Source organism: Plecotus auritus (genome assembly GCF_963455305.1).
Source record: "Plecotus auritus genome assembly, chromosome: 2".
Classification (NCBI taxonomy): Eukaryota; Metazoa; Chordata; class Mammalia; order Chiroptera; family Vespertilionidae; genus Plecotus; species Plecotus auritus.
Genome location: NC_137771.1, coordinates 136,277,820 through 136,304,215, shown reverse-complemented (window position 1 = coordinate 136,304,215; position 26,396 = coordinate 136,277,820). Strand labels below are relative to the sequence as shown.

Genomic DNA, 26,396 nt, shown 5'->3' with positions numbered 1-26,396 from the left:
TTTCTGAGAACTATTTTATTAGTTTAAAAGGCCTGTATATACCATATTGTTATTGTATACCAACTCAAACCTATGTGAAAACATATTCCTTAAGATTGTCATGTGCACATATCATATGCACCCTCCATTTGTGTAAGGATGTAGTTTAGAAAGACAAAACGCATTATAATTTTGATAGTATGCGCAAGAAACATGCTTTTAACATGTTTAATAATGTACTGATTCTGGACATTGTTATGGCACTCTTCAGAAGATAAATTAAATCCCTAAATTTTCAGGCACAATACAGTATTAACTTATTATTCAGATACATTTTTAAAAATCAATACAGAGAATCTTCAGAGAGAAATATTGATCACATTTGAGACCACAAACAGTGGTTGAAAGATAGGTTAAGTGTTTGTTTTTTCAGATTGATTAAATCAAAACATGCCTTTCATAATTATACTTCATTTATTTATTTAGCTATGTATTTTTTACATTTTATTTTTATTGTAATATTATTACAAATGTCCCCCATCTTCATCCCCCTTTTGCTCATCTCCACCCAACCCTCCTCCTCCCTCTGGACCTCACCACATTCTTTTTCTGTGTTCATGGGCTATTCATATATGCTCTCTGTCTAATCTCTTCACTTCTTTCATCCCATCTGCCCCAACCATGTCCACTCTGACATCTGTCAATCTGTTTCATGTGTACATGTCTCCACTTCTATTTTGTTCTTCAGTTTATTTTGTTCATTTGATTCTATTTTTATTAGTAGAATTTCCTCACTCCTCCCTCCAACACAGGAATGTCAAAAATACAGAAAATGGTTATTTATTTTTTTGGAAGGATAATTTATTAATGGGTTTTGAAGATCTGGGCATAGAACACTGTATTCAGGTTCATGAGGAGGCTGACTTGATGTACCTATAGTAGGTGTTAAATAGTTATTTTATGATTAAGTAACATGCAATGTAGAGCAGCAATGAGTGGCATTTAAAATGCACACAGAAAGCTGTTTTACCCCTTAAAAATTTATATATATATATATATATATATATATATATATATATATATTATTTGCTAGGTTTTAAATCTTTAGAAGGGAGGGGAATACCCTTACATTTCTCAAAACAAAGTATGGTTTGAATTTTTTTGTTTTTAATATTTACTTGTTTATTTATTTTTAGCCAAAACAGTCCTTCATTTATTTTTAATGTTTTTATCACCATATATCTCCTCTATGGAAATATTTACGTGTGTGTGTGTGTGTGTGTGTGTGTGTGTGTATATTTACTAGAGGCCCAGTGCATGAAATTCGAGCATGGGGGATATGTCCCTTAGCCCAGCCTGCACCCTCTCCAATCTGGGACCCCTCGAGGGATGTTCAACTGCCTTTTTAGGCCTGATCCAGGTAGGATCGGGCCTAAATAAGCAGTCAGACATCACTCTCGCAATCCAGGACTGCTGGCTCCCAACTGCTCACCTGCCTGCCTTCCTGATTGCCCCTAACCGCTTCTGCCTGCCAGCCTGATCAACCCCTAACCACTCTCCTGCCAGCCTGTTTGCCCCTAACTGCCTTCCCCTGCAGGCCTGGTCCCTACCAACTGCCCTCCCTTGCTGGCCATCTTGTGGTGGCCATCGTTTGTCCACATGGGGGCAGTCATCTTTGACTACATGGGGCAGCCATATTGTGTGTTGGAGTGATGGTCAATTTGCATATTATTCTTTTATTAGATAGGATTAGATAGGAATGAGGCCTGGTGCACGAGTTGGGGCCAGCCGGTTTGCCCTGAAGGGTGTCGTGGATCAGGGTGGGGGTTCCCTTGGGGCATGGGGTGGCCTGGGCGAGGGGCCTGTGGTTGTTTTCAGGCTGGCCACGCCCCCCGGCGACCCAAGGGGAGTTTCTAGTATCTAGGATTTATTTATCTTCTATAATTGAAACTTTGTATCCTTGAGTGAAGGCCAGGGCTGCGGGAGCTTGGCTTTCTCCATCGCCAGGGGCAGCTCAAGCCTCCTGCTCTCTCCAGCTCGGTGGCTGCTGCCATTTTTGTTGAGATTTATTTATGTTCTATAATTGAAACTTTGTAGCCTTGAGTGCAGGCCTGGGCTGGCGAGGGTGTGTGGGAAGCTTGGCTTCCTCCATTGCCGGGGAAACCCAAGCTTCTTGCTTGCTCTGCAGCCATAACCATCTTGGTTGGGTTAATTTGCATACTCACTCCTGATTGGCTGGTGGGCGTGGCTTGTGGGTGTTGCAGAGGTTTGGTCAATTTGCATATTACTCTTTTATTATATAGGATATATATACATATATATCCTATATAATAAAAGCCTAATATGCTAAGTGTCCTGTCATCTAGTTGGCTGTTCACCCAATCAAAGCATAATATGCTAATGATATGCTGAGGCCACTCAATTGCTCGCTATGACATGCACTGACCACCAGGGAGCAGACAGTCGGCCAGTGGACCAGTCACTATTACGTGCACTGACCATCAGGGGGAAGATCCTCCTACCAGTAGGTGAGCTTGCTGCTGGGGTCTGGTCAATCAGGACTGAGCAATATGGGCCAGACATGCCCTGGAGCCCTCCCACCATCCCTCCCTGGCAGGCCAACCTCCCATGTCCCTCCCTGTCCCCAATCATGCACTGGTGGTTCCTCGGCCTGGCCTGCACCCTCTGGCAATCTGGGGCCCCTCAGTGAATGCCGGAGAGCCAGTTTTGGCCCAATCCTACAGGCTTGGCTGAGGGACCCCACTGGTGCACGAATTCATGGACCGGGCCTCTAGTATCTATCTGTCTATCTATCTATCTATCTATCTATCTATCTATCTATCTATTCCTTGTAACTTCTTATTTTAAAGTGGTGTGCAGTTATTTTTAGCATTATCTCAGGATTGTCATGTAATGAAGTATCTCTCTTAGAGTGAAACCACTATGCAATTATTATGAACACCTAGACTTAATGCTACCCTTTAGTGAATTATATTAAATAGAATTTCCTGTGTGCCTCCTTGATTAAAAAAATCAAATAATATTTTGACAGAAATAACAATTGTCATTATGAACTCATCCAATTGATTTATCTAGAAAACATGGATGTCTTGTGGTGTGTATATGATTGTAGAGCTGAATAAGAGTGGACATTTGGGCTATCATCAAAAAAATAGTGTCTATGAATGTGTTATTTCAAATGTCATAATTTTCTTTAAGATGTGTTGAATTTGATCTTCAATAGAATATCAAAATTGCTAACATGTATCACAGGGCTTCTTTTCTTAAGAAAAACTGAATTAAATATAATCTTATTTAACAAAATAAACCAGAAACAAAATCTTGCTTTATATTTACAGATAAGTTTTAATGGAACATTTCATGGTCTAACACAAATATCAGACCCAATGACACTAATTCTTATACAGCCTTTGGCTTACCCTGTATAACAAAATCTGTTATTTAAAGTAGACTATAAAATACCTTATGGTAAGTGAACTTCCAAAGACACAAAGAAATATCCTCCATAAATTTAAAAGCTTATCTCAAATTTAGTTAGCATAAACTTAGGATGAATATATTATTGATTGTATTACTTTAGGTAGTTGGATTATATAATACTAGTTAGAGTGTGAAAATTATAAAAGAAATAGGTGTAGGTATTTTTTATTCCGTTCATAGTCAACATTAGTAAACAGACATAAGTGAATGTAAAATTACAGAGTTTTGAAATTTTGGCAATCTCAAGCAAAGTTCCCTAAGTCAGCAACATTTTTTAACCCTTAGCATATTACAAGGTTCATATATTCCAAGGAGAAAGCACAAAATGTACAAATAAGATAACATTTATTTTACTACTGCTTAATATTTAAAACTTCCATTTAGAAACTTATAAGAAAAATGGGCATCGTTGAGGATATCTAAAATAAATGAATGATGTATGCAATTTGAACTAGATATAGAAAATAATGTGTTTGGTATAAAGGAATATGTCTTGTAAATCTTTAATAAATTGTCAGCGGGAAAAAAGAAAGTTCCATCTTTCAATGTCTATTTTCAACTCTAATAAAATAAACTAAATGAATAGACAATTCAATAATGTCCAACAGATAACTAAAATTCAAATTTTATTTTTCCATATATATTGGGCAATTTTTTTCCTCACAAGGCTTTACTGATAGATGAATTGCAAATGGAAACCCTGTAAGAATGTTTATAAGGGTTGTACATGACATATTTTAAGTGCCACTAAGTACACATTGAATACTTTGTGAGTGTATAGGCATATCAACACGCAAGTGTCATGTACCTAATATTACAATATGCATTTTGTTTTTTGAAAATGTTAATGATAATAGTAGATTCAATAACTGTGCAATATGCTTGATTTGTATGGATCTTCTTTACAGCACATAATTTTTATGCTGCCATAAATATACCCTTCCAAAAGTTATGAATTTCATATCATATAAATAGAACATTTTATTTTCAAAGTCACATCACTGGGAACACCTGTATTTATTAAATACAATTTTTAGAGATAAGTCTTTAAATTATTTTTAACATGGCAGACTTGTTTCAATGTTGGTTGTATTGAAATATTTATGATAAAAATGGAGCTTTCTTGAGGGAATACTTTTGGTTGGATGAAAAGCAAAACAACCAATTCACAAATACTGATGTGAACTGAATATGAAGAAAATGGGTTAGTAATCCCAAACTCATACATCCTTGGGTTACTACTTAACTGCATCATTGAATCTACAATAGGTACAACAGTTACAGTTGAAAAATTGTAAGGAGCTTAAAATTTTATACATTTAAAAGGAGGAAGAGTACTAGTTTTGAAAAATGTCTAAATTATTTTTCTACTTATGAGAGTCCTTCAATACATTAGAAACACAGAGAAAAGCAAAAAGGATAAAGAGATAATTCAGTTTACATTTCATAGTTTTTTTCTAACCAACTGGTAAACACTGCTTTTAATCATCAAATATTTTATTGCATATAACTTTCACTATCAGCAAATATAACGAGAAAAGTGACTACTAGTATCATGTACAAAGAAAAGCATCTGAAGAAAGAAAACATCTGAGGTTGACAGTACTGTGTGTAAGAGAAGTGTACTGTGGCGATGAGACCGCACTTGAAAGTCCGTGTAGGAATCACTGCTGTTCTGACCCTGGATGTAGGAAAAGTGCTTAAGTGCTGAGCCCTGGTAGATTTTTCTTTTGCCCCTGCAATCTTCAAATATCTTTTAACTTGTCTTCTTTTGAAATATACAGCATATTTCATATAGGGGAAATAGTGGGTTTGTTGTTTTTGTTTTTTTACATCTTTTTCACATTTGGGCCCATTCTCTCCCAAATAACCATACATTTCATGTAACTAGCATATACCTATACTAGTATATGTATATATATGTATATATATGTATATGGATATGGATATATATACATATATATACATATATACATATATACATATATGGAAGAGATTATAAAGATAGGATCAAATAGTATTTATAACATAACCACATAACATAGAAACATCTTAGACTTCAAGCATATATTACAGATTCAAGGTCATAATTTGATTTTTATTCTTGTATTTTTTTTTTCTAGAGGAAGACCTGCTTTTAAAATGTCATTTCATTTTAAAATAATTAAATTACATAATTTGAAAATTTCATATGTCTGTCACACAAAATAAAATGGACACTTGTGGCAATACTTTGCATTCATTATTTAGAGGTTATTTGTTAATATGGAGGCAATCTTAAATGTTTAAATTTTTGTCTTACATAGATAACACTGCTTGGGAAAATAAATTATATTTATAAAGTTTTACTTAAAAGCATAGTATTACTTACTAAGAAATTGCATTTTAAATTTAAATAAATAGATTGAACTACAAAGTGTTGCCATTTAAATTATTTTTAAAAAATCAACACAATGATATTACATTGAAATATTAAATAAGCATGAGAAGATCTGTCCTTTTATAGTTGCAATATTTTGCCTACAGGAAAAGTTAATAATAGAAAAGGAAAACAAATGCAGATCCATACAACCTTGAATACACTAAAACAAGTTGGCTTTTGAGAAGGGTGTGGGGAGCAGACTGTTATGATAGCCCCCAAAGAATGCTTCCTGGGATATCTTGTAAATCATCATTTCTTCTATTTATATTGAAGTATCATAGCCCATGTTAAAGTGAGAGGTAGAAGGATTATCATAGGTATGCATGGCAGAGAACTTACCAGCTGTATTCAATAATGATTGCATTCAATATTGATAATGCTGATGAGTTTAGAACCTATTCTTATATTTTGTTCCCCTTAGATCAGTTTATAATCTTTTAACTTTCAATCCATTGCCTTTGGAAGGATATAAGTGCAAAGGGCATGTTTGGGATAGAATAGGGAGAGAAAGGGAAAAATAAATAAAAAAAAACAAAGATAAAAAAATTCCAATGAAATGTAGTGACTTTACCTGTTAAAGGTAACCTGTGTATTTGATTAAATAATTGTACTTATAATAAAAGTGTCACAATTCATTAAACATACACACAATTCAAAGAAAGTTTAAGAATTCTAAATTGAATTAGATGTAAATCAATTTTTTTCCCTCTCTAGTAAGGCTGAAAACTAGGCCAAATAATTTTATTGTGTCACGTTAATGATTAGGAAAGAAAAACTTAATGTTCCGCTGAGGCAGTTGTATTTTAAATTAATGATTTAGTATGTGGGAGGTGAAGATTACAACCTTTTGGATCTCCTGGAAAATTCTTAAAGTCCCTCTGCATTAAGTATCCAGCAATAGAATTGCAGATATTGCACTGAGTATATTTCAATATTGCCAGTGTATATTTCAAAAGAAATTCTATTATCTACACTAATATTTCCTCTTTCCCAATATTCAAAATGCATATTATAATTACATGGGTTTCAAACATCCATACACAGCAAGTACAAGATACTTACATGTACGTACACTGTAGTTACCTATATTTTGCATAGTTTTTAGTGTGTACTTTGTGCCACTTAAAAAAAGCATTACTCAATAATTGTTATAAGGTGTTTCATTTATTTCAGCTGTCATTGCCAGATTTTTGTTCCTTCATTTTGTTTTGTATATTTATCACAGGTTACACTTGCAAAGGGGGATAATATTGGGCATTTATAGAGGGCTCTGAGTAATTAGTAATATGACCAGGAAGTTGTAGTAAGATACGAAGTTTTCCATTTTCTCCACAGTTAAAAACCTAATGTGAAATTTCATATTTCTCATTCATTAAATTATCCTTTAAGGCCAAAGAAAAAGGAAAAGTGTTTTAAATGTTCCCCTTGGTAACACTTTGCAATAAGTGGCACTATATTACACGATAACTGCTATATTACATGGAAGAACCGTCACTGTCACAGCTGCTGTACATGTGCCTATATGGAATCTCAATGCTATTACAATCATGAGTAAATAACTACACGTGAACTTGTCCTTTAATTGAGATATTTATATATTTTTACAAAAAATAAAAATAAATGAAGTGTTAGCTTCTTTGCCATATTTAGGAGAAAGTTAGTTTTCTTTCTCTATTTTTTTTATTTTAATTGTGGGGTTTCAATGAAAGATTAAGCTTCTTGAATCAATATGAGATCATCCAGTTTCTAGTTTAAATGCCAATATCAGGTTCCTTAAACTGCTTCTTGAATTCTCTGTTAAAGAAAACAAGTTGAAATCAATCAATCAATCAATGTCTTTCTCCTCTCACACACATGAACTTAAACACACCCACACACGCCTCAATACTCTGCTCATGCTCTCTGTCTTTGTTCTTGGACTCACAAACTTTTCTTTTTCTTCCTAATTTTGATAATTGTTTGGACACTCAAAAATGGGAAAAAGGAAAAAATACCGCTTATACTTTTTTGATGAAGGACAATCATTTTACATTGTAAACAGTACACTGGCAGAGAATAGCTACTTTTGGTAAAAAGTAATGTTCCATATCCTACTAGGGGTGTGTGTGTGAGTCTGTGTGTGCACACTCCTTCCACTGAGTTCCGTAGCTACTACACTCACTAATCAGAGGAAGAATTTGGCTCTGTGGGTATGAGTGTGCATGTTTCAGATGTTGAAATTAACATGGTTCCATTTAAAAATGGTATTTCATTTTATTTTAAATTTTATAGAAATAAGCAGCTGTTATATTTTTTTTTTGTTTGGTGGAAATAAAATAATTTTTAAAATTGGGAAAATATAATTCCATTGCCATTTTTTTTCAGTAACTAAAAACAATACCTAATTCAAATCTATCTATTGAACTGGCAAAATATTTTATTAAAACCCACAAATCATAATATACCAGTTAGTTATTTTCTTTTTAATACTTCTAATGATTTTTTATATTACTCCAAAGGGTTAATTAATCAAAAATCTTGAAATATAACCAATTTTGGATCCCTAATTTTACAGTGTTATAAATAGTGATTGAGTTATTTAGGAAACAATTTAGCAGTTGGAGCAAAGTAGAATATAGATGAAATGAAGAGAGATGTAAATACATCAATGAAGAGTAGCAATTTTGTAAGTGCATCCTGAAATTAGGCTTTAAATAGTAATTGATGATGCAGTTTATAGAACTTCTGTAATAAGAACCTTTTCATTTTTACTAACAAGATGAATTTTTCTTTGTGGAGCATTTCTAAAGGTTATGCATTGAAAGAGATGAACAGTTTATAAACCTATTCTAGTTTCAATGTGTCTAGTAGCACCTACCTGATTCTCTCAAACTACCATACTATATTAACATATTATTGCATTTTTCCACAGATGGTATGAATTGAACTGTAAAAACAAGCATGCAATCACATCAATGCAGACTTATTTCCTTAAAATGTCATACTGTATATGATTTATTATGTTAACACTCAACCACATCATATTATTTATGTTCTGTATATTCTGTAAAAGTGCTGCTTGACTGACATCATCCTTTTTCTTTTGTAAGAAATCAACAAGATAAATGCTTCAACAATAAAAAAAACAATTTAAAATTCTAACATCTTTAAAGGATTTAAACTTTTCTGATAAATAATCTAAGATACAGCACCCTTGTCTTTCATTTGATATTAACACTTGATGTCGTACTTGAACATTCTCATTTCCCCCAAATGAATTCCAAGATACTTTTAAAACCATAGGCCATCATGCTTTGACATCACAAGTATAGCTTCCATATTATCATATTTGTTTTCTTCTTAAAGGTGCAATGCTTGTAAATGGGAAAATAATTTGTACCAAACTGGATTTTTAATCTTTAGCATATAACAAATGTAATGAGAACTAATCTAACAATATTGTTATTTACTTGAAGAAATAATATGACTTTAGATTAACTCTGTGTCATATTTAAGAATACAGCATTTCTTAATGGTTAAATACACCAAAATTTCAGAAATAATCCAGAGAAAGAGACTTTCACCTTTGAGGTAAAAGAATGGCAGAAATTCTCTATCACTCATTGTTTCATAAGTTTGAACCTCACAAAATGCATAGACAGGAATTTAATATAAAGAATTAGTTCATTTATACAGAAAACATATCTTAAACACTTCTTTTTGGCAAACCAACATAGGCAAGCAGCTCTGGAACTGCCAAATGAAAATTTGTAAAATTTTAGCAAACTAAGAGTTTATTTTTAGGTTATTCTATTGTGGTTGTAATTTAAAACCTGAGGCTGTGCACTGGTTGTTAGCTTAAAATTACCTTTCCTTATAACATTGTGCTTCCATTGTATAACAAATAAAAATTAACAAGAACTAGAAAAATTTGTTGTTGAACAGTGCTAGGACATACAGACAAAATACTAATACATGTTATCTACTTGTAATATTGGTTTAAGTAATACCTAAAGGGATATAATGGACATTAGAAAATGCTTACTTATGATTGAATTACCTACAGCCAAAAAGTTAAATATGTATCAAATAATGTGTAATTGGATTTATTATATGCACTATATACAGATACTAAAATGTTTCAAAATTGTGCCCTATGGATATTTCAATTTTGTTTAAGAAGGTGAGTCCTTGTGAAGCAAATAAATTACAGAATCAAATCAGAGCAATGAATGAAATCTTTGTGATTCCCAAAGCAGTAAAATGTTTGTAACAATTTATTGGTAAACAGCTAAAATAACCTAATGGTGGGAGCTATATAATTATATAAGATACCATGACATGATTACAATTCGTACACATGGCTCCTGTATCAAATGCTACGTTTTAAAATAGCAAATTGATACAGCTTCACCAGTATATCACAAACAGTCCAGAGCTATACTACAGTGTTTTCCGTTTGTGTTTTCTAGGGCATATGTTTCTAAGCATGTCCTTGAAGAGAGACATGTAGAAAATATTGTCTGTAAACCTCTAATGTCTCATTAAACTTAAGCACATTAGCTCGTCATCTAATCCTGTTCATTGGAAAGCTGTCCAATGGCAAACTGACTAAGTCCATGATTTAAAGAGGGTGAAAAATGAGCGGTTAAAAGAAAAACAAAAATCTCTGCATACATTTTTCAATGTATAAAAACAACTCAATATCATGATCCAAGGAAATGATTAACATTGTTAAGGCTGTATATTCAAGCACTGTATGTTAAGAGAGCAATGGTGTGGAATTTAGGCAGTAAGAAATGTCCTGCATTATGGATGGTACGGTAATTAAAGAAGGATGCTTTCGACAGCTGATTGCTGGTATGCACTGGCTACGGACAGCAGTACGGTATGGAAGTTAATAAAGGTAGCAGAAGATGGTAGAAATGAATTCTGAAAGATGATAGCCAGTTTTCTCCAGCAGCCAGCCTGGTAAGTAAAACTTGGAATCTTGGCCTGCATTTTAAATGAAATACTCTTTTTTCTCTTCAGCATTGACTTGGCTGCCTTCAGCATTGATAATGGCTGTGTCAGCATCTGGTGCATCTTCAGCTCCTTTAGCTTCATTTGTTAAATATGTTCCTGCGGGTATTGGAAGAAAAATGTGTTAGTTCTGTGAGACTGGTAAATAGCCAGCATTAAAGCCGCATTGATTTAGGAAGAAACTTATGCCAGATATCTTACATGTTAGAAAATATTCTGAGGTGTAATAACCACACAATTTACCCTTCTAAAGTTGCACACTTTCTTTCCACCTTTAGGTAAATCTTGTAGAGGAAGCAGTGGCCAGGTTAACTAGAGGTAACAGCCAAGCTGGAGTGGGTAATGAATACTTTGATTTCTTTAATGATGGATACAGACCATGTGATCCATGCAGCTGCAGCAATCAGGGTCCTTTGTTAAGCAGTTGATAATGATCACATCAAATGTGTCACCATTCCTTTTGGTAACTCCATTTAAAAGTAAATTATATCAAGAGTTTGCTACCTAGCCCATTACAAAAAACACATAGTATTCTCACTAATATGACCACATGTGTGTCCATAAATCTACAAACAAAAACAATAACCAAAAGTTAATGTTATAGTTCAGCGGTCAGCAAACTTATTAGTCAACAGAGCAGCAAACCATAGCTCGCGAGCTGCATTGGCTCTCGAGCCGCAGTTTGCCGACCACTGTATAGTTGAATTTCAGTTCTAGAAATAAATTATAAACTTGCTTCTGTTTTTGTTTTTCCAGCCATGATTTACTCTGTGATCTTTGGCTATTGGTTAAACATTATTTTGCTAAGCCAACTTAACTTTATTTATTTAGTTTGTAAATATGGTTTTAGTATTGATTTTAGAGAGAGAAGAGAGAGGGAGAGAGAGAGAAAATCATAGATGTGAGAAGGCAACATTGATCAGCTGCCTCCTGCATGCACCCTACTGGGATCTAGCCCACAACCGGGCATACCTGATGGGGAATCAAACAAGCCACCTCTCCGTGCATGAGACAATGCTGAATGAACTGAGCCACACTGGCCAGGACTAATCCAACTTAACTGAGAGCTGAGTAAAAGAATCAAGAATTCCCTGAAATGATTTAGTATTTAGATCTCTCTCTCTCTCTCTCTCTCTCTCTCTCTCTCTCTCTCACACACACACACACACACACACACACACACACACACACCACACAAACATGTACAGTCATGTAATATCTCATGGTAAAGCAAGTCTTTAGAATATTTGTGTCAAAGTTAAGAACACTATTAAATACAACCCACCTTTATGTCTTGCCAGATATCGACCAAGCAGAAATATAGAACACAGCGTGACAAATACAACTACAGCCACTATTCCTCCTATAAGAGCATGATCAGGACCAGTCTGGCCAGCCAGAGCATTGGGATCTAGCAAAGAGAAGAAAATATTGCGTAAATTAGTGTTATTAGTCATAGAGTACATATCTGCATTAGAATGAGTTATTAAAAATTACCACATTTCTATTAAAATAAATCTTCATTAATGTGTAGTACACCAATCATCTAGTCAACAAATATGTATAGTGTATCTATAATATCTATTGTGTACCTATATCGTGCAACATACCTGGGGATACAACATTTCTCCCATCAATCACAATTGCTTTTGAGTTTTCATTTTAAAGAGAAACTGGATAAACAGATACTCATATGATTTTGCATAGTTTTATGCCTTTTGATCCTCCTCTTCTCCATTTAAAAATATCTATGTGCATATTTTTGGTGAGATGAACACAATTATACTATTTTTAAAATGAAATTGTCATGGGAAAGGTTGGAGCTGGAGATGATAACTTGGGATTTATCATTATACTAGAGGCCCGGTGCACGAAATTCGTGCATGGGGGTTCCTCAGCCCAAACTGCACCCTCTACAATCCAGGAGCTCTCAGGGGATGTCCTACTGATGGCTTAGGCCCACTCCCGTGGTTCTCTGCTCTCTGTGGGGCCTGGGGGTTTCCCTGCAGCCATGGAGATGAAGCCCCCACGCCCTGCTGTCCGCTCTCTGCCTGCCACCGCCATGCGCCATGGGAAGGAAGCCCCAATGCCCTGCAGGGTGCTCTGTCTGCCAGGCCTGGGGGCTTCGCTGACACCAACACACTAATGAAGCCCCCAGGCCCTGCTCTCCGGGCTCTGTCTGCCCGGCCTAGGGCTTCCCCGCCATCACCCTGCGAATGAAGCCCCCAAGCCCTGCTGTCCGGGCTCTGTCTGCCGGGCCTGGGGCTTCCCCGCCATCACCCTGCGAATGAAGCCCCCAGGCCCTGCTGTCCGGGCTCTGTCTGCCGGGCCTGGGGCTTCCCCACCATCACCCTGCGAATGAAGCCCCCAGGCCCTGCTGTCTGGGCTCTGTCTGCTGGTCCTGGGGCTTCCCCGTTACCGCCGCACTAAGGAAGCCTTCAGGCCCTGCTGTCTGGGCTCTGTCTGCCCGGCCTGGGGCTTCCCCACCATCACCCTGCAAATGAAGCCCCCAGGCCCTGCTGTCTGGGCTCTGTCTGCTGGTCCTGGGGCTTCCCCGTTACCGCCGCACTAAGGAAGCCCCCAAGCTCTGATGTCTGGGCTCTGTCTGCCGTGTCTGGGGCTGGATCCAGCCTCCCTGCTTGGTCCCCGCGAACCCCTGCAGGGCTGACAGGCCCAGACGCTGCATCAGCGGTGGAGCAGGGAGGCTGGATCTGCCCCCTCCAGCGGTGGATCCAGCCTCGCTGCTCCGCCGGACAGGCCCGGACACTCCAGCAGCGGGGCTGAGGGGACTGGGCGCCGCCATCTTGAGGCTATGGGGGCCACCATTTTTGTCATGAGTGATGGTTAATTTGCATATTATTCTTTTATTAGATAGGATAAATGTTATTTAAAGCTATGAAAGTTGATAAACTTCTTAGAAGACTGAGTCTAGATAAAAGAAAAGGTCTGAAAACTGAGCCCTGAAAAACTCGCATATTTAAAAGCTAGAAAGAGGAAGTGCTTCCAGCAGAGCAGGCTGAGAGGAGAGAGCAGGGCAGCAGAAAGGATCCTGGAGAGTATGCTGTGGAGGAGGGTGGTACAGATTGTGTTAAGTACTATTGATGGAAGGAGGTGAATGAATAATCAGCATGGAGGATGTAGTGCCTGTTGGACTTGTAGTTGTAGAGGAGGTGATTGGAAAGATACAGATTAATGATATGCTTTTATATCCTGCCTTTAGTGAGATATTACAGGAAAGAAATGAGCACATGAAACTGTGTCCAGTTTTCAAACAGAGATCTAAAAGATCAAAAGAAAGCCCAATCACTGGGATATTGAAAGTCTGAGAAATCTGTTTATAGAAGTCACATAGTAAGGAATAAATCTAAATGAAGCTTTGAGGAACAAAATCTGCCAAGGCTCAGCACCTATAGCAAGGACCAGTTTGAAAGTATGGCCTATCCTTCCAAGCCCATTGTTGCAGATAGCATCATAGTAGCTGCTTATAGTCTAAAGAGGGGTTTAGAGGAGGAGGATATAAAGAAATAAATTAGGCTCGACAACTATACCTTTAAATCTCAGAGGGAAGATGGGGATGAGAGGTTGGAGGGGGAAGAAATTAACCATGTAACTTATATGCATATATGCATAACCCATGGACACAGACAATGGGGAGATGGGAGCGGGATGGAGTGGGTCAATGAGGAAACAGAAGGGGACATCTGTAATACATTCAACAATTGAGATAATTTTTTAAAGGTATTACCCATGGGCAAACATTGTTCTGTGTTGTTGTTTTTTCTACCATAGAAATATAATCATAGATTTTAAAAAAATTATCTTGGAGTGTGGTTAAAGGCACAGAAATATGGTACATTGATTAGAAGTCTTCTGTGGTTTTAATAGAACTACTGTGCCCAAAAGCATATGTCTAGATAGAAAAAAAAGTCTGACTATTTGAAACTTCAATCCTTGGACTCCCAAAATTAAAAGAAAGCAAGAGGTAGACTATAAAAGCTATTTAGACTCTATAGAGGGCATATTCTGAAACACTCAATTCAGATGTGGTCAAGGAGGATGACTGATTGGGTTGAATTTTCCATAGGATAGAATTGTGGGAAGTAAAAAAGAATAAACCGAAGAGAATCTAGTTTCTCTAAGGAACTATAATTTTTGCCAAGGCAGAGGAATCTTTTAATGCCAGTCTGGCATGTTTCCATAATTGCTATGGATCAGTAACTACTCTGTTTACCATTCTTCCTTTATTTCCAAATGGGAACATTTATATTAAGAAGTTCTTCAAAGAACTTATATGCATATATGCATTGTCCATGGGCAGTGAAAGCCTGGGGTGGGCTGTTACTGGGTGGAGGAGGGCAATGAGGGGAAAGGAGGGACATCTGTAATACTCTCAACCACAAAGATTTTTAAAAAGGACACCCACTTCTCCTGGCTCAGTTCTATCACTGTGTTTTGTATATGGGTGGAGAGGAGCAATAGTCTTTTGGATCATTTGTTCCTTAACTAATGCACACAGATATGATGAAGAGGATTGAGCATACCAATGATCTTTATCTCTGAGTTGGATATACTGGCTTGACAGGTCTTAAGCTTGTCTCTTTGGATAGGGTATGGCAGTGGTTTGTGTGAGGGAAACAACATAAACAAATATTTGGTGATCAGAAGGGTATATTGGAGCAGAGATTTCTAGCTCATAACAAACTTGTTTCCTATTCTTTCAGTTCTACAGAGCTAAACATTTCCAATCTCACTTGCAGTTGAATGTAACCATGTGATTTGTGTTCTAGGCAATTGAATGAAGGCCCAGACATATAATACTGCTGAGCAATCTCGGGATATACAAGCTGAGAAAGACAAGTATCACATGGTCTCACTTATATGTGAAATCTAATGAACAAAATAAACAGATGCACAAACTAGATCCAGAGGTATAGTGGCATGGAACAGAATGACAAATTTCCAGAGGGAGGGTGGGGGTGGGAGCTTGGGGAGTGATTAACGGGGAACATGCATATATAGACACATACAATAGAGAGGTGAAGGCCTGGGAAGGACGGGTTCCCAGTAGAGCAGGTCAATGGGAAAACAAACAAAGAAACAAACCAACGGGACATCTGTAATACTTTCAACAAGAAAGAAAAGGAAAAACAAATAAATGAGAGAGCCACAGGAATAAGGCAATGGGTCAATAAATCTCCACCGGGAAGAAATTATCCAACTAAGAATATATGAATTGAAATGCTTAAAAAAAGAACGGGGAAATAAACATATAATAACAAAAAATGTTTGAGTCCCAATTTCAATGTCCAACAGTTCTGAGTCCCCATTTCAATGTCAGTGGGAAGGCAGGGGAGTTGGTGGTGGGGGGGGGGGGGCTGTAAGAGATCAACCGAAGGACTGCATGCATATAAGCATAACCAATGGATACAAGACACTGGGGGGCGGGGGGCGGGGCAGGTAAAGGCATGTACTGGGGGGAAGGGGAGGCCAGGGGGAGGTCAATGGGGGAAAAAAAAGGAGACATACATACTACTATTTGTAATACTTCAAACAATTAAAAAAATTAAAAACAAAAACAAAAACGGGGAGTGTTACTTAAAAGCAATGAACATTAACTAGTTAATCTGTTATAGGAGCTATTGTTAATTTAGCTTTCTATTACATATTTATTGAATTTTCCTTAATTCCTGGCATTGGCTCTAAATCTAAAAACAAACAAAACAGGTGAGGGGAGCAAAACATAAACCTGCCTTGCCTCTAAATTACCTTCTTGTATTCCTTGCTTAGATACTTTAGAATCACTTTCAAAATCCACCTCTTGCTCAGGTCCCCAAATACAGATAGTCAAAATTTATATCCATTTTATTTCCTGAATATATCTCAGAACTGAGCATTCTTTTGGGAAACTGAGAAATCAGATTAAGTTTATTTTCTTTGGGTTCATGAAATTTTTTCTCCTCTACTTTTGATGAATAATTATTCTTTGTAAATTCTTCCTTGGAAATCAATTTGTGCACTGGTAGAAACTCCATATTTTATGTTGTGTAGATGTCATTCCCTCCATCTTATTTTAAAATAATATTAACAATTTACATTTTGATTTAATTATATTTTCCATGTTCATGCTCCTTTTAGTTGATTTCATTTTCTGCCATTTTTCATTCCTTCCAAAAGGTCTTTATCAATTGTGACTTTGGTTTAACTCCACTCTCTATTTAACCCATTCTGTATTTAGTAGATGTTTTAAAATTTTTTATAATATTGACAATAAAAAGTTCTTATTTTCTTCATTTAAGTGTAATAATTATTTTTAGACATATTGTAAAATGTTTTTACTTTATATGCATACATTATTTTTCTTCTTTTATTAAAATTGTTTCCATTGGGTGCAAAATTTTTTAAACAAATCCTTTTATTTCCTTATATTCATTCATATTGTTGAGATATTTTGAAGAAGGATTCTCTGATTTTATTCTGGTGTTAAAGTTGTAAAGTTGCAGATCAATCCACCAGCAGAAACTATCTTTGGATCATATGACATCTGTACATAGTGATTCGACTGGGGAAAGAGTCTTTGGATGTAAATCATTATTGGTGAGAGATTTCATTGATTCATTTCATACACTTTTGCCTATGATCTTCACTTGCATGGTAGTCACAGATAACTTAGGGCATTGCCTCCTTTTCTGTACATTAAGACATTTTGATCTGGCAGAATGAGTTTTAGATCAATTAACTTGATTTTTAATAGATATATTTATAGATATAATAGTTTTACTAGTATACATTTATTATGACCTTTAGAGAAAATAATATATGAACACATATTATTTTACCTTGCTCATAATGTTCTACACACACTGTTATAATAAATGAAGAAAACACTTTAAACTTTAGCCTTCATTTGATTAACAAAATAAGTCCACATGTAGTCCTAGGATTTTTAAGATTCCAAAGATAATATCAATATAAAGAATGTTATTTTGTATGTTTACTTACAAATGTATTTCTAAAAAAGACTGACCTTGTTGGTTATGCTTTTTATCACCCCCCCATAACTGTTAGAACTAAGTCTATCCTTAATTCCTATTCCTTTTTGTTTTCTTTAACTTTTATTTTTTAAAGTGTTAGACATGTCTCCTTTTTTCCCTCCCTGAACTCTCCCCAGCCACCCCCAACCCCCAGCACATGCCCTCACCCCTCTACTGTCTATGTCCATTGGTTATGCTTATATGCATGCATACAAGTCCTTTGGTTGATCTCTTACCCCTCACCCCCTCCCCAACTCTCCCCTGCCTTCCCCTCTGAGGTTTGAAGGTCTGTTTGATGTTCTATGTCTCTGGATCTATTTTTGTTCATCAGTTTATGTTGTGCATTATATTCCACAAATTAGTGAGATCATGTGATACTTATCCTTCTCTGACTGGCTTATATTTTTTAGCATAATGCACTCTAGGTCCATCATGCTGTTGCAAATTATAAGAGTTCTTTCTTTTTTACTGCATCATAGTATTGCATTGTGTAGATATACTACTGTTTTCTATCCACTAATCTGCTGATGGGCACTTAGGCTGTTTCCAAATCTTAGCTATTGTAAATTGTGCTGCTATGAACAAAGGGGTGCATATATCCTTTCTGATTGGTGTTCCTGTTTTCTTGGGATACATTCCTAGAAGTGGGATCACTGGGTCAAATGGGAGTTCCATTTTTAGTTTTTTGAGGAAACTCCATACTGTTTTCCACAGTGGCTGCACCAGTCTGCATTCCCACCAGCAGTACATAAGGTTTCTTTTTGTCCACTTCCTTGCCAGCACTTGTTGTTTGTTGATTTGTTGATAGCCATTCTGACAGGTGTGAGATGGTACCTCACTGTCATTTTGATTTGCATCTCTCAGATGATTAGTGAGTTTGAGAATGTTTTCATATGTCTCTTGGACTTCTGTATGTACACTATCAAATAGTGTCTATGTAGGTTCTTTGCCCATTTTTTTTTATTGGATTGATTATCTTCCTTTTGTTAAGTTGCATGAGTTCCCTACACATTTTGGAGATTAAACCCTTATAGAAGATAACATTGGCAAATATGTTTTCCCATGTTCTCTCTTGTTGTTTTGTTGATGGTTTCTTTTGCTGTGCAGAAGCTTTTTATTTTGATATAATCCCATTTGTTTATTTTCTTCTTAGTTTCCATTGCCCTAGGACAGTGGTCTGCAAACTGCGGCTTGCGAGCCACATGCGGCTCTTTGGCCCCTTGAATGTTTAGCAAAGGCCAGCTTAGGAGTAACCTAATTAAGTTAATGACAATGTACCTACCTATATAGTTTAAATTTAAAAAAAAATTTGGCTCTCAAAAGAAATTCCAATCGTTGTACTGTTGATAGTTGGCTCTTTTGACTAATGAGTTTGCCGACCACTGCCCTAGGAACTGTATCAGAAAAGATATTGCTAAGACATATGTCTGATGTTTTTCTGTCTATGGATTCTTCTAAGACTTTTATGGTTTCCTGTCTTATGTTTAAGTCCTTTATCTATTTTGAGTTTATTTTTGTGTGTGGTATAAGTTGGTGGCCTAGTTTCATTTTTTTTTTTTTTTTTGCATGCATCTTTCCTATTTTCCCAACATCATTTATTGAAGAGATTGTCTTGACTGGATTGTATGATCTTGCCTCCTTTGTTAAATATTAATTGAGCATAATGGCTTGGGTTGATTTCTGGGTTCTCTGTTCTGTTCCATTGGTCTATATGTCTGTTCTTGTGCCAGTACCAGGCAGTTCTGAAAACAGTGGCTTTGTAAATAGCTTGATATCTGGTATTGTGATCCTTCCAGCTTTGTTCTTCTTTCTCAAGATTGTTGGGGCTATTTGGGGTCTTTTTTTTATTCCATATGAATGTTTGGAGAGTTTGTTTTGTTTTGTAAAATATGCCGTTGGTATTTTAATGGGGATTGCATTGAATCTATGGATTACTTTGGGTAGTATGGACATTTTAATGATGTTGATTCTACTAATCCATGAACACAGTATATTCTTCCATTTGTTTATGTCTTCCTCTATCTCTTTTTTCAATATCCTATTGTTTTATAAATACAGGTCTTTTACCTCTTTGGTTAAGTTTATTGCTAGGTACGTTAATGTTTTTGTTGCAATCATAAATGGAATTGGTTTTTTTTTTTAGTTTCTCTTTCTGTGAGTTCATCATTGATGTACTAGAGGCCTGGTGCACAGATTTGTGCACCGCTGGGGTCCCTCAGCCTGGCCTGCGGGGATCAGGCTGAGGCAGGCAGTCTGACATCCCCCAAGGGGTCCCGGAGTGTGAAAGGGCACTTTACAAAGTTGCTGTCACTAGGCAGCTCCTGCGTTGAGTCTCTGCCCCCTGGAAGTCAGAGCACATCATAGCTACTGGCCAGTTGGCTGGTCAGCCAGTTGGCTAGTCACTTAGGCTTTTATATATACAGATAAGAAAGCCATGAATTTCTGGGTGTTAATTTTGTGTCCTGCTACATTACCAAATTCATTTATTAAGTCTAGTAGTTTTTTGATGGAGTATTTAGGGTTTTCTATGTACAGTATCATGTCATCTGTGAACAATGACACTTTTACTTCTCTTTTTCCAGTTTGGAAGCCTTTTATTTCTTCTTCTTATCTGATTGCTATGGCTAGCACTTTCCAGTAATATGTCAAACAGGAGTGGTGAAAGTGGACACCCCTGTCTTGTTCCTGTTCTTAGGGGAAATGGTTTTAATTTTTGCCCATTGAGTATGATGTTGGTTGTAGGTTTGTCATATAAGGCTTTTATTATGTTGAGGTATGATCCCTCCATTCCCACTTTGCTGAGAGTTTTTATCAAGAAAGGGTGTTGATATGATTATGTGATTTTTATCTCCCAATTTGTTTATGTGATATATCTTAATTTCTATTCTTAACAACTAACACAAGTGATTGAGATTGAGAATCAAAATCAGGTAAGTATCATCTGAACAATGCAGAGATAAATCTTAATTTAAATATCTAAGTCCTAGTGGGGATCTCTCATATCTTTTCTCTCATCCCTCTCCTACTGTCATAGCAATAAAAAGAAGAAGTATAGGCCTCTGAAGTTTATTACAATTAGCTGAGTCTTCAGTTTATTATTCTGATAAATACATCCTGTATCTTTAAAGACCATTATTCATCCTTAAGCCCATGACTTTCTGGAGAAAGCTGTTATCACTAGAGTAAGTAAATTCTAATAGATTCAGTAATATATTAGAAGTCTTTTTTTATTTAACAATGCACAAAACACACAAAAATACTGTAGAATGAAATATTATTGAGCTTAACTTCCTTTAGTTAGGGTTACTGGACTCAAAAGACTACAAAGGAAAATTATGTCAAATAATAATATTTATGCTTAGTAATTTCTGATATTTAGATGAGTAGAAAATCTTAAAGAATAGTTTTATTTAAAATTTAATATGGAAGAATCCTAAATTATATGATTCTATATTTCTCAAATCATTGCAGGGGATCTCTATTATCATGTCTATCATGTATCCCCCATTAAAATAAGAAGTACCAACTTTAAAGAAGTAATATCTGATTTTCTAAATTAACAGCATGCAGAGATTGTAAATGCTACATCATTTTAGAATCATTTTATAGTAAATACCTTTATTATGTACCTTATGTTTTCCAGTTTGAATAAAATGGTAGATGAGAATAAATTTAAAATCATTTTATGTAAATGTTTTAAGTTTACTTTCCAAAACCTTTTTTAAAATAAATAATTGTCATTATATATTAAAATATATACATTTTCCTGGAAAATTTAGATTAACAATTATAATTTTTAAAATGATAAAACTCTAAGGAAATGTACTATATGGAATAAGCATATTAACCCACCTATTTGTAAGATTGCTATGAAATTTTTACTGTTTCTTAATAAAGTCTAATAAAACCCTATCTATAGCACTGTATAAATGTTAGGGCTCAGAATATAGGTTCATTATCAATAGTTCAGCATAAATCTAGAAAAAATGGAGTAGTGCATTAAATAGCAGAATAGACAATTGCTAATTAAGTCTGAGGTTAAAGTTAAGAGAAATCTTTGATAAAACTAGGAATAAAATTTAATGACAATATGGAAAAATAGAAAAGCAGGCATAAGCTGAAATTAATAGAAGAATTAGTGAAGAGAAGCAAGTGCTTCTTATGCAAAAGTCACCAAGCATAGTCCCCAGGTAGCAACCATCAGAATTGTTAAACAAGAGTTAAATGAATGAATAGTATAAATATGGACCAAATATGACACTGGGATGTCTGATAAGAGCCACTTTAATAATAAAGACACTTATATAGATATCCTGTGCTCATTTTTGAGTGTTTTTATTTTTTGGTTGTGATTGAAAACTCAGAGAAAATTTAATTTAACAATAAAATGGTTAACACATATGAAATTAAACTCAGAAAAATAAGTGTGTAACTGGGATTATCACCTTTAGAAATAGACACTATAGAGATTTTTCAAGTTTAGTTTCCCCATATAAGTGATCCTCTATCACTATCAAGTAATATTTAGCATTTCTAGTTAATTCCTTATGTCTTTGCTAGAAATTTACTTGTATAGCATAGTTGGAAAATAGGATTTTCTTTTTTTTTAAGAAACTGCTATGGATAAGTTGTGTTCCTCTCAAAATTCATATGTTGAAGGCCTACACCCAATGTGATAGTATTTAGAGATGAGATCTTTGAAAAAAAAAATAGGCTTAAATGAGGTCATGATGGTGTGGTTCTCATAATGAGATTAGTACCCTTATAAGGAATATATATATATATATATATATATATATATATATATATATATATATACTATTGATCTATCTATCATCTATCTATCTATTTATCTATCTATCTATCTATCATCATCTATCATCATCTATCTATGTAACCTATCTCTATCTCTGCTATGTGAAGTCACAGCTTAAAAACAGCTCTCTGAAAGCCAGGAAGAGAGCTTCCACCAGAATCTCGACCATGCTGGCACCCTGATCTTGGTCTTCCAACCTCCAGAACTGTAAGAAATGATACATTTCTTCCTTAAGTCTCTCAGTCTATGGCACTTTGCAGGCTGAACTGAGTAATATAGAAACTACAGCATGGTCTTTGTCATGTAACTCACTTGATTATGGAAAAATTCAATGGAAAATAGATTTTGGGAAGTCTGGGTAATCTATACTCATCCCGAGCCAATAATCTGTACGCAAATAGAACAGATGAATTTCTTTTAGTGAGTCACCTGTAACTGAGTTGTGCCTTGCATTGTACTGCTTTATACTTCTGGTCTCTCTCTACTCACACTCCAGTGTTTCATAGCAGTTGAGATGTTATAATTGACTAGAGGCCCGGTGCACGAAATTCATGCATTGGGGGGGCGGTTGTCCCTTAGCTCAGCCTGCACCCTCTCCAACCTGGGACCCCTCAAGAGATGTCTGATTGCCAATTTAAGCCCAATCCCACCGGTGGGATCAGGCCTAAACAGGCAGTCGGACATCCCTATCACAATCCAGGACTGCTGGCTCCCGACTGCTCGCCTGCCTGCCTTCCTGATTGCCCCTAACCGCTTCTGCCTGCCAGCCTGATCACCCCCTAACCACTCCCATGCCAGCCTGATTGATGCCTAACTGCTCCCCTACAGGCCTGGTTCCCCCCAACTGCTCTCCCCTGCAGGCCTGGGTCCCTCCCAACTGCCTTTCCCTGCAGGCCTGGTAGCCCCCAACTTCCTTCCCCTGCTGGCTTGATCGCCCCCAACTGCCCTCCCTTGCAGGCCTGGTCCCTCCCAACTGCCCTCCCCTGCTGGCCTGATCACCCACAACTGCCCTCCCTTGCAGGCCTGGTTCCTCCCAACTGCCCTCCCTTGCTGGCCATCTTGTGGTGGCCATCTTGTGTCCACATGGGGGCAGGATCTTTGACCACATGGGGGCAGCCATCTTGTGTGTTGGAGTGATGGTCAATCTGCATATTACTCTTTTATTAGATAGGATAGAGGCCTGGTGCATGGGTGGGGCCAGCTGGTTTGCCTTGAAGGGTGTCCCAGATCAGGGTGGGGGTTCCTTGAGGTGTGGGGTGGCCTTGGCGAGGGGCCTGTGGTGGTTTGCAGGCCGGCCACACCCCTTGGTGACCCAAGTGGAGGCCCTGGTATCTGGGATTTATTTATCTTATACAATTGAAACTTTGTAGCCTGGAGCAGAGCCAAGCCTTCTGCTTGCTCCGTGGTGGCAGCCATTTCTGTTGAGACTTATGTATCTTCTATAATTGAAATTTTGTAGCCTTAAGTGGAGGCCTGGACCAGCCAGGGCTGCAGAAGTTTTGCTTCCTCCATTGACGTGGGCAGCCCTAGCCTCCTGCTCTTTCCAGTTCCGTGGCTGCTGCCATTTCTGTTTGGGTTTATGTATCTTCTATAATTGAAACTTTGTAGCCTTGAGTGGAGGACTAGGCTGGCAAGGGCAGGCGGAAAGCTTGGCTTCCTCCATTGCCAGGGAAACCCAAGCCTCCCTCCTGCTCTCAGTGGCCATAGCCATCTTGGTTGGGTTTATTTGCATATTTGCTCCTAATTGGCTGGTGGACATGGCTTGTGGGCGTGGCTTCTGAGTGTAGAGGAGGTATGGTCAATTTGCATATTACTCTTTTATTAGATAGGATGTCAAGAACATCAGATGAATTCAATCTTGAAATGAAATTAGGTTGTGTGTCATTTATACAAATAAAAGAAAAGTAGTAGCATGAAGCAGAAAAGTCACTGAAAGCTTTTCAAGTGGAAGAAATTGCTGACAAAATTCTGGGTTTACAAATTGTTTATACCAAACATTAAGCCACTTATTGTTAGTAGTTTGATTTTGGCCAAGATTCTTAGCCTTCTCATCTTTAGAATGTGAATACTTTTATTTCCAGGATAGTCAAAGACCACATGCATTACTGTACATAAAGGGCTTAGAAGAATGTTTGACACAATTTAATGTAAGCATTATATAAATTTTAGTTATATAGGGGATGGGAAAAGTGGCAAGTATAAACTTCTGTGTAGAAAAATATTGTTTCCTTTTCTTTTCTTTATTGATTAAGGTATTACATATGTGTCCTTATCCCCTCATTGCCCCCCACCCCACTCCTGTTCATGCCCTCACTGCCCTGGTGTCTGTGTCCATTGGTTATGCTTATATGCATGCATACAAGTCCTTTGGTTGATCACTCCCTCTTACCCCCTCCCTCCTCTGCCTTTCCCCTGAGGTTTGATGGTCTGATCGATGTTTCTCTGTCTCTGGATCTGTTTTTGTTCATCAGTTTATGTTGTTCATTATATTCCATGAATGAATGAGATCATGTGATATTTATCTTTCTCCGACTGGCTTATTTCACTTAGCATAATGCTCTTCAGGTCCATCCATGCTGCTACAAATTGTAGGAGTTCCTTCCTTTTTTTTTTTTTTTTTAAATATTTTATTGATTTTTTTACAGAGAGGAAGGGAGAGGGATAGAGAGTTAGAAACATCGATGAGAGAGAAACATCGACCAGCTGCCTCCTGCACACCCCCCACTGGGGATGTGCCCGCAACCAAGGTACATGCCCTTGACCGGAATCGAACCCGGGACCCTTCAGTCCGCAGGCCGACGCTCTATCCACTGAGCCAAACCGGTTTCGGCAGGAGTTCCTTCCTTTTTACAGCAGCTTAATATTCCATTGTGTAAATGTACCACAGGTTTTAATCCACTCCTCTGCTGATGGGCACTTAGGCTATTTCCAAATCTTAGCTATGGTAAGTTGTGCTGCTATGAACATAGGGGTGCATATATCCTTTCTGATTGGTGTTTCTAGTTTCTTGGGATATATTCCTAGAAGTGGGATCACTGGGTCAAATGGCAATTCCATTTTAAATTTTTTGAGGAAACTCCATACTGTTTTCCACAGTGGCTGCACCAGTCTGCATTCCCACCAGCAGTGCACGAGGGTTCCTTTTTCTCCGCATCCTCACCAGCACTTGTCCTTTGTTGATTTGTTGATGATAGCCATTCTGACAGGTGTGAGATGGTACCTCATTGTTGTTTTGATTTCCATATCTATGGATGATTAATGACTGAGCATGTTTTCATATGGCTCTTGGCCTTCTTTATGTCTTCTTTCAAAAAGAATCTATTTAGGTCCTTTGCCCATTTTTGATTGGGTTGTTTATCTTCCTTTTGTTAAGTTGTATAAGTTCCTGTAAATGTTGGAGATTAAACCCTTATCGGTCATAACATTGGGAAATACGTTCTCCCACGCAGTGGGTTTTCTTGTTGTTTTGTGGATGGTTTCATTTGCTGTACAGAAACTTTTTCTTTTGTCAGGACTTTATGTGGTGACTGTGGATCATTCTAAGTGTCTGAATATTTGAGAGATGGAGGGCAATATCAATAGAGAAAGATTTCTATAGCATGAGATTGGATAAAATGAATGTGATGGGAGTCTGATGAATGAAGAT

General features: G+C 36.8%; 1 protein-coding gene across 6 annotated transcripts in view; it reads right to left on the bottom strand.

Moving 5' to 3' along the window:
* Positions 1 to 7,589: 7,589 nt before the first annotated feature.
* The window catches only part of CADM2 (cell adhesion molecule 2), a 1,275,304-nt gene continuing 1,256,497 nt past the window's right edge, over positions 7,590 to 26,396 (bottom strand). For 3 of the 6 annotated variants that reach the window (XM_080656542.1, XM_080656543.1, XM_080656545.1), the window contains 2 exons: positions 12,189 to 12,314; positions 7,590 to 11,002 (listed from right to left, as the gene is read on the bottom strand). In XM_080656542.1, the coding sequence (XP_080512668.1) occupies positions 10,884 to 11,002; positions 12,189 to 12,314 (245 nt within the window). In that variant the 3' untranslated portion in view covers positions 7,590 to 10,883. The remainder of the gene's footprint in view (positions 11,003 to 12,188; positions 12,315 to 26,396) is intronic. The other 3 variants (XM_080656540.1, XM_080656541.1, XM_080656544.1) reach the window with 1 other exon arrangement.